The sequence below is a fragment of the Mustela nivalis genome (assembly GCF_964662115.1).
Source record: "Mustela nivalis genome assembly, chromosome: 11".
Taxonomy (NCBI): Eukaryota; Metazoa; Chordata; class Mammalia; order Carnivora; family Mustelidae; genus Mustela; species Mustela nivalis.
In genome coordinates, this window is record NC_139030.1 from 58,797,869 (window position 1) to 58,812,245 (window position 14,377).

At 42.6% G+C, this 14,377-nt stretch overlaps 1 protein-coding gene across 15 annotated transcripts in view; it reads right to left on the reverse strand.

Annotated features, from left to right (window-relative positions):
- Nucleotides 1-14,377, reverse strand: part of TANC1 (tetratricopeptide repeat, ankyrin repeat and coiled-coil containing 1) — a 237,371-nt gene that overhangs the window by 80,252 nt on the left and 142,742 nt on the right. For all 15 annotated transcript variants that reach the window (XM_082691341.1, XM_082691340.1, XM_082691349.1 and 12 more), the window contains exon 4: nucleotides 10,173-10,277. In XM_082691341.1, coding sequence (XP_082547467.1) covers nucleotides 10,173-10,277 — 105 coding nt within the window. The remainder of the gene's footprint in view (nucleotides 1-10,172; nucleotides 10,278-14,377) is intronic.

Sequence of the window (14,377 nt, forward strand, 5' to 3'; positions counted from 1 at the left end):
CTGCCAGGAAGGGGCCATGGCCCCAAGCCAAAAGGGGTAAGAGAGCACCCTGGGGCAGGTCAACCACACCCAGAAGACCACTCTACAAAGGATCCCTTCCCACCAGAGATTTCCAACCATATTTTGATTCCCAGGGTACTTGGGCATTTGGGAAAAGCAGGCAGGAACCAAACCAAATCAGCAAAACCCAGGCACACCCAAGGGCTGAACCACTTTGGAACAGGCAGTCCCACCCTCCCTCGCCCCAAGGCTCAGGCGGGACGGCCCTTTTATCTCAGGTGGCAGCCGGACCAGAGCGGGAGAACAGGATGCAGATGGCAAGGGGAAGAAGTGGAGAAGGGGGTGGAACTCCGCAGTTTCTCTACTCCACACCCCCGTTTCCTTTCTAAACAATCTCTATACTGCTCCCCAACTGTGAATGTGCGCCTGTCTAGCTTCTGGTTCAACCTGAAATTCCAGGGAAAGCACCAGAAACGACTCCCAGTTGGCAGCTGCTGTGGAAGCACACAGAACAGCTGCACGGGCTTGGCTGCCACAGAATTTACCCTGACGACAAACGAGGGCACAGCCTGTCGCTCACACGGGGCTCACTCTGAGACCCTGCATCCCACACAGGTCCTGGGGAATGGGGTGCCCCCTAGGGCGCCACTGCTGCCTCCACACTGTGTCCATAGACAGACACCCCAAATTGCCAAGGTTTTCATGAAAACATATATATATATACACATATATATGTGTGTATATATATATATAAAATATGTATACATATATATATTTTACAGATTTTATTTTTTTATTCGACAGAGTGATCACAAGTAGGCAGAGAGGCAGACAGGGAGAGAAGGTGAAGCAGGCGCCCTGCTGAGCAGAGAGCCCGATGCGGGACTTGATCCCAAGACCCTGAGACCATGACCTGAACCAAAAGCAGAGGCTTAATGCACTGAGCCACCCAGGCACCCCCAAAGCATATACTGATGCAAAGACAGCTGACTTCTCATCCAAACCTCCCCCCTTCAGACAAGCTGGGAGCTGTGGCAATTCCCAGGTTCAATGTCTGAATTGACAGGACACCCCTCCAAGCTCACAGCCAACTTGTCCTCTTAACCATTCAGTCTGCACTCGTTGCCACCAAAGTTCCCCAACTTTACCTGGGTTCAGGATGCGTGAATAGACATCCTTCATTTCAGGTTTAGCAACTAGTAAGTCACCGCAATTTCATTTTGTCCAAAAGCTTCCCAACTGTCTTTTCATATTTTTCTCTTTGTTCTCAAATGTCATTCCAGTGACCTTCCCTTCAGAAGCCTCCTTCAGTTTGAATCCCTTAATCCACGTTAAGCTGTCCACAATTTCCCCTCCCTAACGTACAGATTTCTCTTTCTGAACTTTCCATTCTGGCAGAAGGACCCCTGGGTGAAGAGTGACAGTGCCATTTTGGGAGAGATGAGTTGCCTACAAACTCACACTGATACACTGGACTGTGAAATTAAAATACATTTCTACTTCCACAGCCAATCAACAATTCTAAGATTTGAACAGTCAGATAAGATTTCCTTAGAACACATTCATACTCCAAAATGAAAATCCAGTGGGACACTCTAAATGGAAAGTATTTTCATTCATGTAGCTAATATTAAAACACTCACCAATAATAGGTATTACCCAAACCACCGTTAGGATACGAACTGGAGATAAGGACATCACATCTTAGCAACACTTTACATCTCACAAATTCCAATATCCAAAGAATTTATGATGGCTGTATTTGGAGTTGAGAGAATAATTGGCCTCACAGTTCCTGGGAATCCATTAGACAAGTGGAGAGTGATTCCTTCCCCATGATGTTTTCATAGAATCCTCACTATCACACCATAATGGAATAATCAAGTGGAAAAAGGCAAAGGGAATTTCTTGGGTCACTTCCTGTCTCTTTTTTAACTAATCACACTTGGATTTGTGGCATCAACCCTCAAGTACAGTCCCTACACTGACCGGTAACTCCCCAGTTACCACCCCATAACGTCAAAGCCATTCGTGCCTCTTATAATCATCCCCCCCATCCTTCCCTTCAGCCTCAGAAGAAAGGTCTTCTTCTCCCTACCAAAGCTATTCTGGACCACTTACTGTGTGACCCTCTTTAACCCTCAAGCTCCTCATGAGGGAAGTGACCATAGCCACTTCTTAAAGTTTGTGAGCTTACCAAAAAAAAAAAAAGTGAGAAAATAATTTATATACCAAGCATCTTTGAGATAAGATGCAGTATCAAAGTTGGTCATTATTTCCACCAACTCTAACAGCAAGAGTCCACTTTCTCACTATTATTTCATTTTCTGGTTTCTCAGATTTCTATCTATATTCAATTTCTCTTAGCTAAAAAAAATAGGTTTTTTTGTTGATGACTTTTCTGCCTTAAGTAACTTTTTCTGAACCTCATTATTCCTTGAAGACAACACAAAATTTCCTTTTTCTAATTATCAAACTGTTCCTACTTGGCCCACACTAATTGCTTTCATTTCTTAACTCATCATTCTTTCTTCTTAAAGTCGGACTATGTTAAAATCGTGGAGGTTCCTGGGGATGACCAAAGATCATTCTATCAAGACACGCCCTTTCCCTTCTCTCCTCCTCCTCAAACTCTATGAGTTTGGACACCACTGACAACGTTCAGCCATTTACTACCATGTGACCCTGAGCAACTGACTTAATATCCGTTTGCAAGATAGTACTTCTGAACGGAGCCTGTTAAATGAGACATCGCCTTAGTGGATGTTAAGTCCCACCCTCTGCTTCTAAATGTCCATGATCTGCTTCTTGCTAAACTTCTTGCCCTCCTTGCCTTCTATGTACACCCTGTTTCTTCCCGACTGCTCCTTCTCCTAAGCCACCTTCCCTCCTCCTTGAATTTTCAAAAATAGTATTTATAGAGGAGTACCTACCCATGGACTGACTGCCCTTAATTGGTTTCTAGTCCTGAATAAAAAAATATACTTATCACACAATTTATCTTTAAGCTCTCCATCCCATACACCCTGTACTGAAACTGTTATCAAAGCTTACCATTTCCTCTTTCAAAATGTTCCTGAATTAGTCTCTTTCTTTCTAGTCATACTGCCATTTATCAAGTCCTCATCCCCTCAAGTCTAGATAATTATCAGACTCTGGACCAATTTTCTCATCTCTTTTTATTTTCTGTCTTCTTTTCCTTCCTCAAAGCCAGTGGTTCTCAAACTTTTTGTCTCAGGTTTACTCTTAAAAATTGGGGACTACAAAGACCTTTGGTATAGGTGAGCCATTGATACTTATGTTAGAAATTAAAAGTAAGGGGCGCCTGGGTGGCTCAGTTGGTTGGGCGTCAGCCTTTGGCTCAGGTCATGGTTCCATGGTCCTGGGATTGAGCCCTGCATCGGGCTCCCTGCTCTGTGGGGAGCCTGCTTCTCCCTCTCCCACTCCCTGTGCTTGTGTTTGCTCTCTCGTGGTCTCTGTCAAATAAATAAAAGCCTTTAAAAAAAATTTATTTTTTAATTTAAAAAAATTTTTTAAAGAAATTAAAAGAATCATTTTAAATCTACATCAATTCATCATAAGTTCACAAAACCTACAAGTTAAACATTTTTAAGAAAAAAATATTTTTTCAAAGATTTTATTTTTAAGTAATCTTTACACCCAACATGGGGCTTGAACTTAGAACCCTGAGATTAAGAGTTACATCTCTACCAACCCAGCCAGCCAGATACCCCACAAAATATTTTCAGTTTAAAAGGTTAAGAATAGCATTGTTTTACACTTCTCCAAATTCTTTTTAATGTCTGATTAGTAGAAGACAGCTAGATTCTCGTGTCTGCTTCTGCATTTAATCTGTTGTGATACATTCTTTTGGTTAAAGCATGTGAAGAACGGTGGCCTCAGAGATATGTAGCTGGGAAAGGGAGGAGCCTTCTCAATTAATTACAGATATTCTTCTTTGATACCACACCAAAACTTGACAAGTAGCAATTTCTTAAAGGTTAGTTCTACTGTTGACTTTGAATCTGTATGAATACACTTTTTGTACTGGGTCACAGCAAAAAGTCAACAGTCTAAGAGTCAAATGGATTTTTACCCATGCAGGATTTTTTAACATCCTGCATTGAGTCATTTGGAAAATACTAGTTTTGCAGCTCTATCTTATAAGAGCTGACACATTTTATTATAGAAGACCAAAATATCACATTAATATCACTGCATCTCAAATGAAAGGTCCTGAGAAGCCATCAAGCTCAAGGTGACAGAAAGAAATTCTCAAAACTTAATTTTTCACTTGAAAGGTCAGATTTTATCATTAGCAAGGAATCCCTCTCAGTGTTTTTTAATTGAAATGACATGCTCATTTTGCTCCTTTCTGAGAAAATGTGTGCCTAATACCCAATTCTGAATAACCATGGTTTGCCAGTCATTCTTTCAAGTAAAAATGGTGTTCCACTACAAAACTGGCAATTCCAACAGTCACACAAGTGGTTTCCTTTGAGACCATCATCATACTTCAGCATGCAGTAGAAGTGCTTTATGGAGACTTCCCGTTTCATCACACACACTATTAAGATGATCAATCTAGGGACAAGATTTAATAACCTTATTTCCAGGGCTTTGTCAGGGACGTTACTGAGTTATTTTCAATGCTAATGCATGGTGGTGGAAGATATTACATCTGGCTCTAGAACAGCAGGTGCCCCTACCTTAACGTGCACCAACGCATCAGAAGTCTTACTAGCAATTGCTTTTGCACCATCAGTGCAAATGTCAATGCAAGAGATATGAAAATATCATCCTAATATCATTACAAAAAGGTTTTGACCTCACAGACCTCCGTGAAGGGCTTGGGGATGCCTAGAAGTCTGCAGCCTACATTTTGAGAATCTCTGCTTTAAGTCTTCAATTGTACTAAATTGTCCCTTTTCTTTAAAATCAATAAAAAATGATTGCTGCATACACCTCTCAACCTATTAACTGATCTCTCATCTCCCCTTACCTGCTCAAAATCTTGGGGTAAAAGGCAATGGTCTATCCCCACCAATTCCATTTCCCTTTCGCCTACCTACAACTTAAAGTCATTCACCTTCACTAGCCTCCTGAACCAGACCTGGTAGGCACGGTAGTTTTGTCTTTTTAAAAGGCTGATCTCCTCTTTTGATTTTCCTGTAATTTTTGACCTTGGAAATACACTGTCCTACAAAGAGGAAAGTGGCAACTCTCACATCAGACACTCAGAGAGGAAATCCTTAGTTTCCAGGATTTACTGTATGGTCTTATGGGTTCTTCTTCTACCCATTCTCAGTTCTCTTCTCCCAATGACCCTTTCCCTAGTCTGACACACCCTCATTTCATCACATTCCCTCTAAACAAAAGTCCATACCCAGAATTTTTGAGACCCAGTTTGATTTTCCACTGTTCAGCGGGCATTTGTGCCGAGATGTTCCACTTATATCTCAAGCAAAATATACCTGAAACAACTCAAACCGAAATGGATGGTTCCCTCTTTCAGTCCATCTGAATATTGTTTCAAAGCCTTGAAGTCATCAGCTTTCTCTCTTCTGGCTTCCAGGCCCATTCAATTTCTCCACAATCTTCCTATTCCCCACCTCTTCTTTCCCAATCCTGTTCTAATTTGAGACCTTACTCTGTCTTATCAAACTAATGAAATCTCTTCCTCACCATCTTCCTGACCCTAGTCTCTTTCCTGCCCCACTGTATCCTATACTCTATTGTCAGGTCAATCTTAAAGTAATCAAATCCTGGGGCACCTGGGTGGCTCAGTGGGTTAAGCCTCTGCCTTCGGCTCATGTCATGATCTCATGATCTAGATCCCAAGGTCCTAGGATCGAGCACCGCATCAGACTCTCTGCTCAATGGGGAGCCTGCTTCCCTTCCTCTCTCTCTGCCTGCCTCTCTGCCTACTTGTGATCTCTGTCCGTCAAACAAATAAATAAAATCTTAAAAAAAAAAAATAAAAAATCCTTCCCAGCTCAGCTCCTCCACTGGCACCCAGTTTGGATTAGTCAACAGTACTTTTCCCCCTTGTATTACAGTCACTGCATGTAGACAGGTCTTTAATCCCCAATCAGACTCTAAGGCTCTATGGAGAAAGAACCTATGCTTGATAACACATCTCAAATAGCACCTAATATAGCATGTTTCACAGCATCAGAATTAATATTAATGAATGGATACCCTACCTCTGGCCACTTTTCCATGGCACACATACCAGGCACATCCCCTTTCTGAACTCTCATCTAACTAACACCTTAATCAATTATTAGTCAAATGGCATATCACCATTCTAAGAAGCTGAATGTCTGAAATAATAACCAAAAACATAAGGTGTCAGTATTTACTTAAACATATCTAAAAAATGACACTCCTCCCAAGATAGCTTTGCATGTCATTATTCTGCTGTTTCATATTGTTAGTTTTTACTTGCTAACAGAATGCCAGAAGAAAAGTTTCATCATATTTTGAGATTGATCTTCACCAAGCAATGACTCACTAGACTAAAACTTTCTCACCCCTCCCCATCGAAGCTTGCTCAAGTAGCTAATGACAGATGGAAGGAAACTTAAATGGATTATGGTTGCCCCTAACTCAAAGAAATATAGCTGTGAATCCTACTGCAATTTAATAATCCTCTCTAATTTATGTTGTTTTTTTAAAAATTTTCCCTAAAGGCAGAGGTATTGTCTTGTAGGCAAATGACATTCTCCCCCAAACAATATGTTGGTTTAGCAATAGGAAGCTCATTCGTGAAAACATATTCTGTATGACACACTGGTTATTAGAACTATTTGACAGAAAAAGGGGGACTGTATTTTGAGGAACTGATTAAGTCACTCTTTTTTTTTTTTCTCCAGAGTAGAAAAATGCTATTTTTCCAAAACATTTTAGAATATTAAATAAAATAGAATATATTTCTCTAAAAATGTTCCCAGGTAAATGTAAACTTTAACAGATTGATTCTTTGCATATAATAAAGATATTCATCTGCCCGTATCCTACAACCCACTTTCCAGATGGCTAAGATATGCAAATTCACATAAATAAAATTACTTATAGATTAATGAACAAATTCAAAGTGCTCTATGGTTCTGCTTTACTTTGATTTAAATTTCAAATAGCTAAGAATCAAGAATTTATGGTGCTAAACCATAAAATGAGGCAGCTTAGTCCGGGAAGGGTATTTCAGACATTTAGGAGTAACTCGATATTTCGTGAGCCTATGGGAAATTCTGAAAGCATTTCACAAAGAGCTGTTTTCAATAGTTTGTTAGTCTGGAGAATACTGAAATGCTGTTATTGAGAGCATCCAGAAAAACATCTTAAGGATAGAAAACAAAATTCCCAAAGAAAATATGAAAAGCATAAGTCCAAATTTTAAGTCAAAACTGAAGTGATAATGCTGGATAGTCAACCCTAGAGAGTAGGTCTGTCTACCATACATTAGTGTGTGCTTGGATTAATACCCAAACTCAATTAGTTGTATTCTGCTCCAGCCTCTCCTTTAGGTTCACTGACCTGGATATAAAATTTACACTTTAATACGGCAGATTTAATTAACCCTATTGAAATGTAAAAGATTCCACGGGGATTACAAAACACACCATCCCTTTCTAATTGCCGAGCTGAATTGTGTCAAGCAACCACTTTCTCTTGAACCAGTGGATAACTGCGGGGGCTTCCACCAACATCATGACGATCCACAGAAGGCCATAGGCTTACAAAGAGGAACCGTATCTCTTTCTCTGCCTGAACACTGAAAGGCAAAGTGCACCCTACTTCTTATTCTAGGCCAAACTTCTGGAAACTTCTGGTCTGTAGTCACAGCCCAGATATGTCATGAGTTCAGTCCCCTCGGAGATAGACAATGCCGAATCTGAGGGCTCGGGTCTGAGGAGTGAGTGCACGTGCAAACTGCAGGACATGCTAGCAAGACCAATCTTGACACTTTAATTAGTTCAGCCGGCAGCCAAGCAGGAGAATGCCTCCCCCAAGAAAGATAGCTGATTCCACCTTGGGCAAGAGGAGAAATGTTGACAATGGGAACTCTGTTTAACCTCTCTTCTTTGCCCAAAACAAATCCTAAATTTCTCCCCCATTCTTACTCCAGAGAGAGTCCTAAATGTTACACAGGACCTCAAGGAGGTTACATCATGCGGTCTAGGCCAGTCAAAACACCAAGGGCATAAATGACCAGGACTTCAAAGGCTTCGGAGGGTGGGGATGAGGGTTAGGTGGGGTTTATTCTGAAATGGGCAAAGAGCTTGGTAAATCTGGTTACTGATACTCACTTCAGAGGACAAAGCCTTTATTTTTCTTTCAAAACCCAGCATAGAAAAGAGAGAAGAGATCTGAAAATGGACACCCTCACACATGAATTCACCACCAACAGGGTCCTCAAGTCTCTAGAACGGCCAGATACCGCCGGGGCCTTTCCCCTCTTCAGCACCATGCACCTGGCGCCCTGCACTCCTCAGCACCATCCCAGTGGGAACCTCTTACCCAAACCAAACAGCTCGGAGCCTGGACAGAAGGGAAAGGGTACAATTTCTCATGCCAAGACGCAGGCAACAGCACCTCTTCCCTGCCCACAACGCCCAGCTCCTGGCCCCCTCTCCTCTCCCACCAATTCCAAACGCCCCCTGCTGAGGTTTACCTTCTGCCAACTCCTCTTTTCAGCTCATTTTTAGGTTTATTTTCACCACCACCCTCCTTACTCCATTTTGCTACCATGTCCTACTTTGTACCACTCCACCCTATGTATACACAGAAACACAGTGGTTAGGGGCGCCTGAGTGGCTCAGTGAGTTAAAGCCTCTGCCTTCAGCTCTCAGGTCATGATCCCAAGGTCCTGGGATCAAGCCCCACTTCGAGCGAGCTCTCTGCTCCATGCAGAGCCTGCTTCCCCCCCCCACCCCCACCGCCTGCCTCTCTGCCTACTTGTGATCTCTGTCCGTCAAATAAGTAAATAAAATCTTAAAAAGAAAAGAAAGAAACACAGCGGTTAGAACATAAACCCCTGACCACCCACAGCTAGGAAGAGGATGCTAAGTATTCCAAAGGGGAAGTATCGATGAGCTTTCTCTTTCAGCAGGACTACATAAACTTGTACCCACACTGAAGGTAAAATGGGCTTCTCTACATAAGTCAGGATTCCTAACCACATGTTTCTGCAGGGAAATGGGATACAAGTTCAAAACATACAAATTAAAGGATCATAGAATCATGAGCTGGGGACCCCTTGATACCACGGAAAGAAACAAATAGAAAATCCTCTAACTGATTTAAAAAATAAGAACAATTAATATACCTATGAAATACTACAGTTTGTAATGTCTGTTACACTTATTTCCAGATCTAGGAAAAAAAAGATATAAAATATCTTTACTAAAAGATTTCAATTAATTTGGGCTTTTTTTTTGGGGGGGGGGGGATACTCTCAGTTCAGCATTCCCTAAAGAAAAACTTTAGATCTTAAAAAACAAAAAGTGGGGTGCCTGGGTGGCTCAGTTGGCTAAGCGTCTGCCTTTGACTCAGGTCACAGTCCCAGGGTCTTGGGATGGAGCCCCACGTCGGGCTCCCTGCTCAGCAGGAAGCCGGCTTCTCCCTCTCCCACTCCCCCTGCTTATGTTCCCTCTTTCGCTGTCTCTATCAAATAAATATATAAAATCTTAAAAAGAAAATTAAGATAAAAAGCAAAAAGCTTTCAAAAGCTATCAAATGCTTTTAAGAAGGCGAGTTATCAGAAACTTGTCCAGTGAAAGTGTCAGGTTTTCAGCCAAAGCCTGTTGAATTCTCCAAACGGTGGAGTACCAAAAAGCAAAACAAAGCAGCGTGCTGGAAACCCTCTACGACTGGCTTTCCTTATCTCCCCACGCCAGGGAAGTCAAAATTGAGAGGAAATAAGGCTCAACCCTTAAATAATGCATATGCACCCACTCAACTATTCCTACCGGTGTATATAAATCCAAGAATTTACATTAGCTCACCACATCTCTGGAACTGGCCGGGGCAGGGGGGAGTCCTCCCAAACACATTCAGTTTGGCAAAGCATTCCTACAAGAGGCACTCCAGTTTCACTCAGAAATGGAATGTCATTATGTAAAATCCTCTGGGGGAGGGGAAGGGAATCATTGAAAATATATTCTTACCATTCTCACTGGGCTCTGCTGCCTTGGACACTTCTCGGAACGGGATTATAACTGCATCTCCAGGCACTCTGGGGCTTTCCACATACTTGGGCTTCCTGACGGGACCTGTGGTGGAAAAGATCTGAGTGTGGCTAATTTTTTCCAGACGCAAACAAAGCTTCGGCATGTACAGTGTGTGTGTGTGTGTGTCCTCACCAGGACCCAAATATGCCTCAAGGAAGAGCCGGCCCCTTCTCCTCCCTTGAACACACACACGGTCATTCCAGCACAGACGCGGGAACGTCCAGCCTGGCTGCCAGAGCAGAAATGGGTAAGCTCAGTTTCGAGAATGTCAACTCTGGCAAAAACAGAAGCCGCGCGTTTGCTGTGAAGACGCGACAGCTGTCTTTGGTGTACATCAAGGAAGGGATTTTGACATGTTTAAACCTGGACAGCTTCTGGCAAAGGGTTTTTTTATTTGGAATCTGCCTCTAACTGGGACAAAGACGATTGGGTTGCTTGCTATCTCCGAAGTCAGGAGGCAAGAATTATAAACATCAACACACTCCGGGCGGCCACGGAGCACCGGAATTTTATCCCCCTGGTGACGCACTGCGATTGTGTGAGGCAGGGAAGGCGACGGTTTTCTTGGCACGTGACAGAGCCGCCTTCAAAAAGGCACAGCAGCCCATCCGGCGTGCGACTCGGGGACACAAGAGGCCCGTCGGTCCTATTTCTCACCTTCCCCTCAACCTCAACTTATCATCAGAAGATCTGGAATTCTCAGGAAGGCTGAATGGACCCCTCACATGCCGGCGGGAATGAACAGGTGCAGCCACTTCAGGAAACGGTTTGGCAGCTCCTCAAAAGGTTACACACACAGTTATTAAATGGCCCAGCAGTTCCGCTTCTCTACTCACACACGTTCACACAGAAGTTTGCACACCTGTGCTCGTGGTAGCAATATCGAGAGCCAAATGTCCATCAACTGATGACTACAAAATGTGATCTGTCCATGCAGGGGGACAGTATTAGGCCACACAGAGGGATGGAGTCCTGATTTATGCTACAACAGGATGAAACCTGAAAACACGATGCTACGTGAAGGAAGCCAGTCCCCACAGACCACATATTATAGGAATCCATTCGTATGGAATATCCGGAACAAGCAAATGTATGGAAATAATGAATGGCTGTCAGAGGCTGAGATATGCAAGCTAGTGGGGTGATGGCTAAAGGGCAGGAGACTTCTTTTTAGAGTGATTAACATGTCCTAAAATTAGTGGTGGGGGCACCTGCGTGACTCAGTCATTAAGTGTCTGCCTTCGGCTCCAGTCGTTTCCCAGGATCCTGGGATCGAGTCCCATGTTGGGCTCCCTGCTCAGTGGGAAGCCTACTTTTCCTTCTGCCCCTCCACCTACTTGTGTTCCCACTCTCACTGTCTCTCTGTCAAGTACATTAAATCTTTAAATAATAATAATAAAATAAAATAAAATTAGTGGTGATGGCTGCACGACCTTGGGAATATACTAAAAACCGCTAGAGTGTACACATTAAATGCGTGCTTTGTAGGACATGTGAATTACATCTAAATGAAGCCGCATAAAAAAAGAAAAGGTTGCCCATCCTGTCTGTTCCTTTCAAGCATCACATTACACTTGGCCCAGAATCACCCACTCGACTTTCATTTTCCTTGGCTGCCTTATACTTAAAGTACGCTTTTACAGGGCCACAGAGGCAGGGCATGTTCCACAGCAGTGAGGGAAAAGCTGGTGGGAAGAGAGGCAGCCAGGGGTCCACAGCCCGCCCTCCTGCTCAGCCGACCCTCCGGGGCCTCGGCTCCATCACCACACACTGGTTCTGTGAATCAGGCAGGTCCTGAGCGTCCTTGGGCATGAAACACTATATGCCTCCAAGGAGTTCTGTTCAGACTGTGGTTTGTGGTGAGAGATGCTGCCATCTAAAGGCTTCCCGCATAAGCATCTACATCAGTCTAACAATATCCCAGTTCCCAGCGCCTACAACGGACAACACATGAAAACAGGTGACATTATCAAAGCAGCGTCTGGTGCTTGACAAATAGGGATGGTGCCTCAAACTCGACAAATCATGGTTTTTAAATGGCTAACAATATTTAATCGCATGACCGTCTCCATAATTTACTTAACCCTGTCCGAAAGGGAATTTTTCAAAGGTTAAATTGGAATGGTTACGGGGAAGAGGGAGAACATGTTCACAATATGAAAGGAGGATGTAGGCTCTGCAGCAGAATACAAAGCATTACTCAGATTTTATCTAAAATCTACACATACCCTATATAAATATTCATGGAGAGAAGACTGGGGGAGGCATAAAGGAAAATTTAACATATTTGCTATGGGGGAGCCACACACTAGGAAGAAGGGCTCTAACAGGGCAGGAAAAAATGGAATCAGGACAAGCACAAGAACATTTCTACACTTTTGGTTCCTGACCTATTCTCTGTGGTACAAGAGATCACAGGGATCTTTTCCCCTACCATCTGCTATCTTCCACTTAAAGGACTCTGGGGAGGTAAAGCCCTTTATTATTACCACCCAATGATTCAAATTGTCCCAAAGAGCAACCACCCCTCAATGGTTGAGGGATGACAAATCAAAGGTTGAGGGGTGCTCAAGAGACACCTGTAAATTTCTGCTCCCCTTAACTCTTCAGGGTATAGTAACAGCAAATCTAAGCAGGAGATCTATTTACAGGCTCCAATCTACCTACCCCATATATCCTTGGGATAGGATATGTTGGGATAGTCAACAAATATTTTATTCATATTTGTCTCTGATCATCCCTTTTACTAAGAATTGAGATATTCTACAGTGGTTACAGGCATACTTTAAATATTGGAGATACTGCAATAAAGTGAGTCAAATGAATTTTTTTGTTTCCCAGGACAGGTGACATGTTTACACTGTGGTCTATTAAATATACGATAGCATTATATCTAAAATCAATGTGTATACCTTAATTAAGAATTACTTTATTGCCTTGCCTTGCCTTGATGTTGTTGGCTCTGACTGATTACGGTGGTGGCTGTGGCCATTTCTTAAAGTAAGAATCCAGTGAAGTCTGCCACATCAATTGGTGCTTTCATGAATGACTTCTCTGTCGCATGTGATGCTGTTTAACAGCATTTTTACCCACAGAACTTCTTTCATAACTAGAGGTGAACCTCTTAAATCCAACTACTACATTATCAACTAAGTTTATACAATATTCTAAAATCCTTTGTTGTCATTTTAACAATCTTTACGGTACCTTCACCAAGAGTAGATTCCATCTCAAGAAACTTATTTGTTTATCTGTAAGAAGCAACAGTCCATCATCCATTAAAGTTTAATCATGAGACTGCAGCAGTCCAGTCCCATCTTCAGGCTCTACTTCCAGTTCAAGCTCTCTTGCTACTTCTACCCGATCTGCAGTTACTTCCTCCACTGAAGTCCTGAACGCGGAGAGTTCTCCATGAGGGCTGGAATCATCTTCCGAACTCCTGTTAATGTCGATATGTTGACCACTTCCCATGAATCATGAATATACTTGGGGCATCTGGAATGGTAAATCCTCTCCAGAAGCTTTTCAGTTTAACTTTGTCCAGATCCATCAGAGGAATCACTATCTGGGGCAGCTACAGTCTTACAAAATATATTGCTTAAATAACACCTGAAAGTTGCAATTATCTCTTGAACCATGGGCTGAAGAATGGACGCTGTGTTAAACAGCGCAAAAATATTAAGCTCCTGAGACATCTCCACCAGAGCTCGAGTGACCAGGTGCGTTGTCAAAGAGCAGTAACATTTTCCGAGGAATTTTATCCTGAGTAGTAGGTCTCAACAGTGGGCTTAAAATATTCAGTAAACCATGTTGTAAATAGATGTGCTGTCATCCAGATTTTGTTGTTCCATTTATAGAGCATAGGCAGAATACATTTATATTAATGCCTAGGGATCCTAGGATTTGGAGAATGGCAAATGAGCACTGATTTCAACTTTAAAGTCACCAACTCCATCAGTCCGTAACAAGAGACAGCCTGTCCCCTTTAAAGCTTTGAAGCCAGGCATCGACTTCTCTTTTGTTAGGAATGTCCTAGATGGCATCTTCAGGAACCAATCTCTATTAGCATTCAACTTTTCTTCTATAATCTCCTCATCTCTCCTCAGCCTTCATGAACTGAAAAAAAATTAAGGTCTTACTCT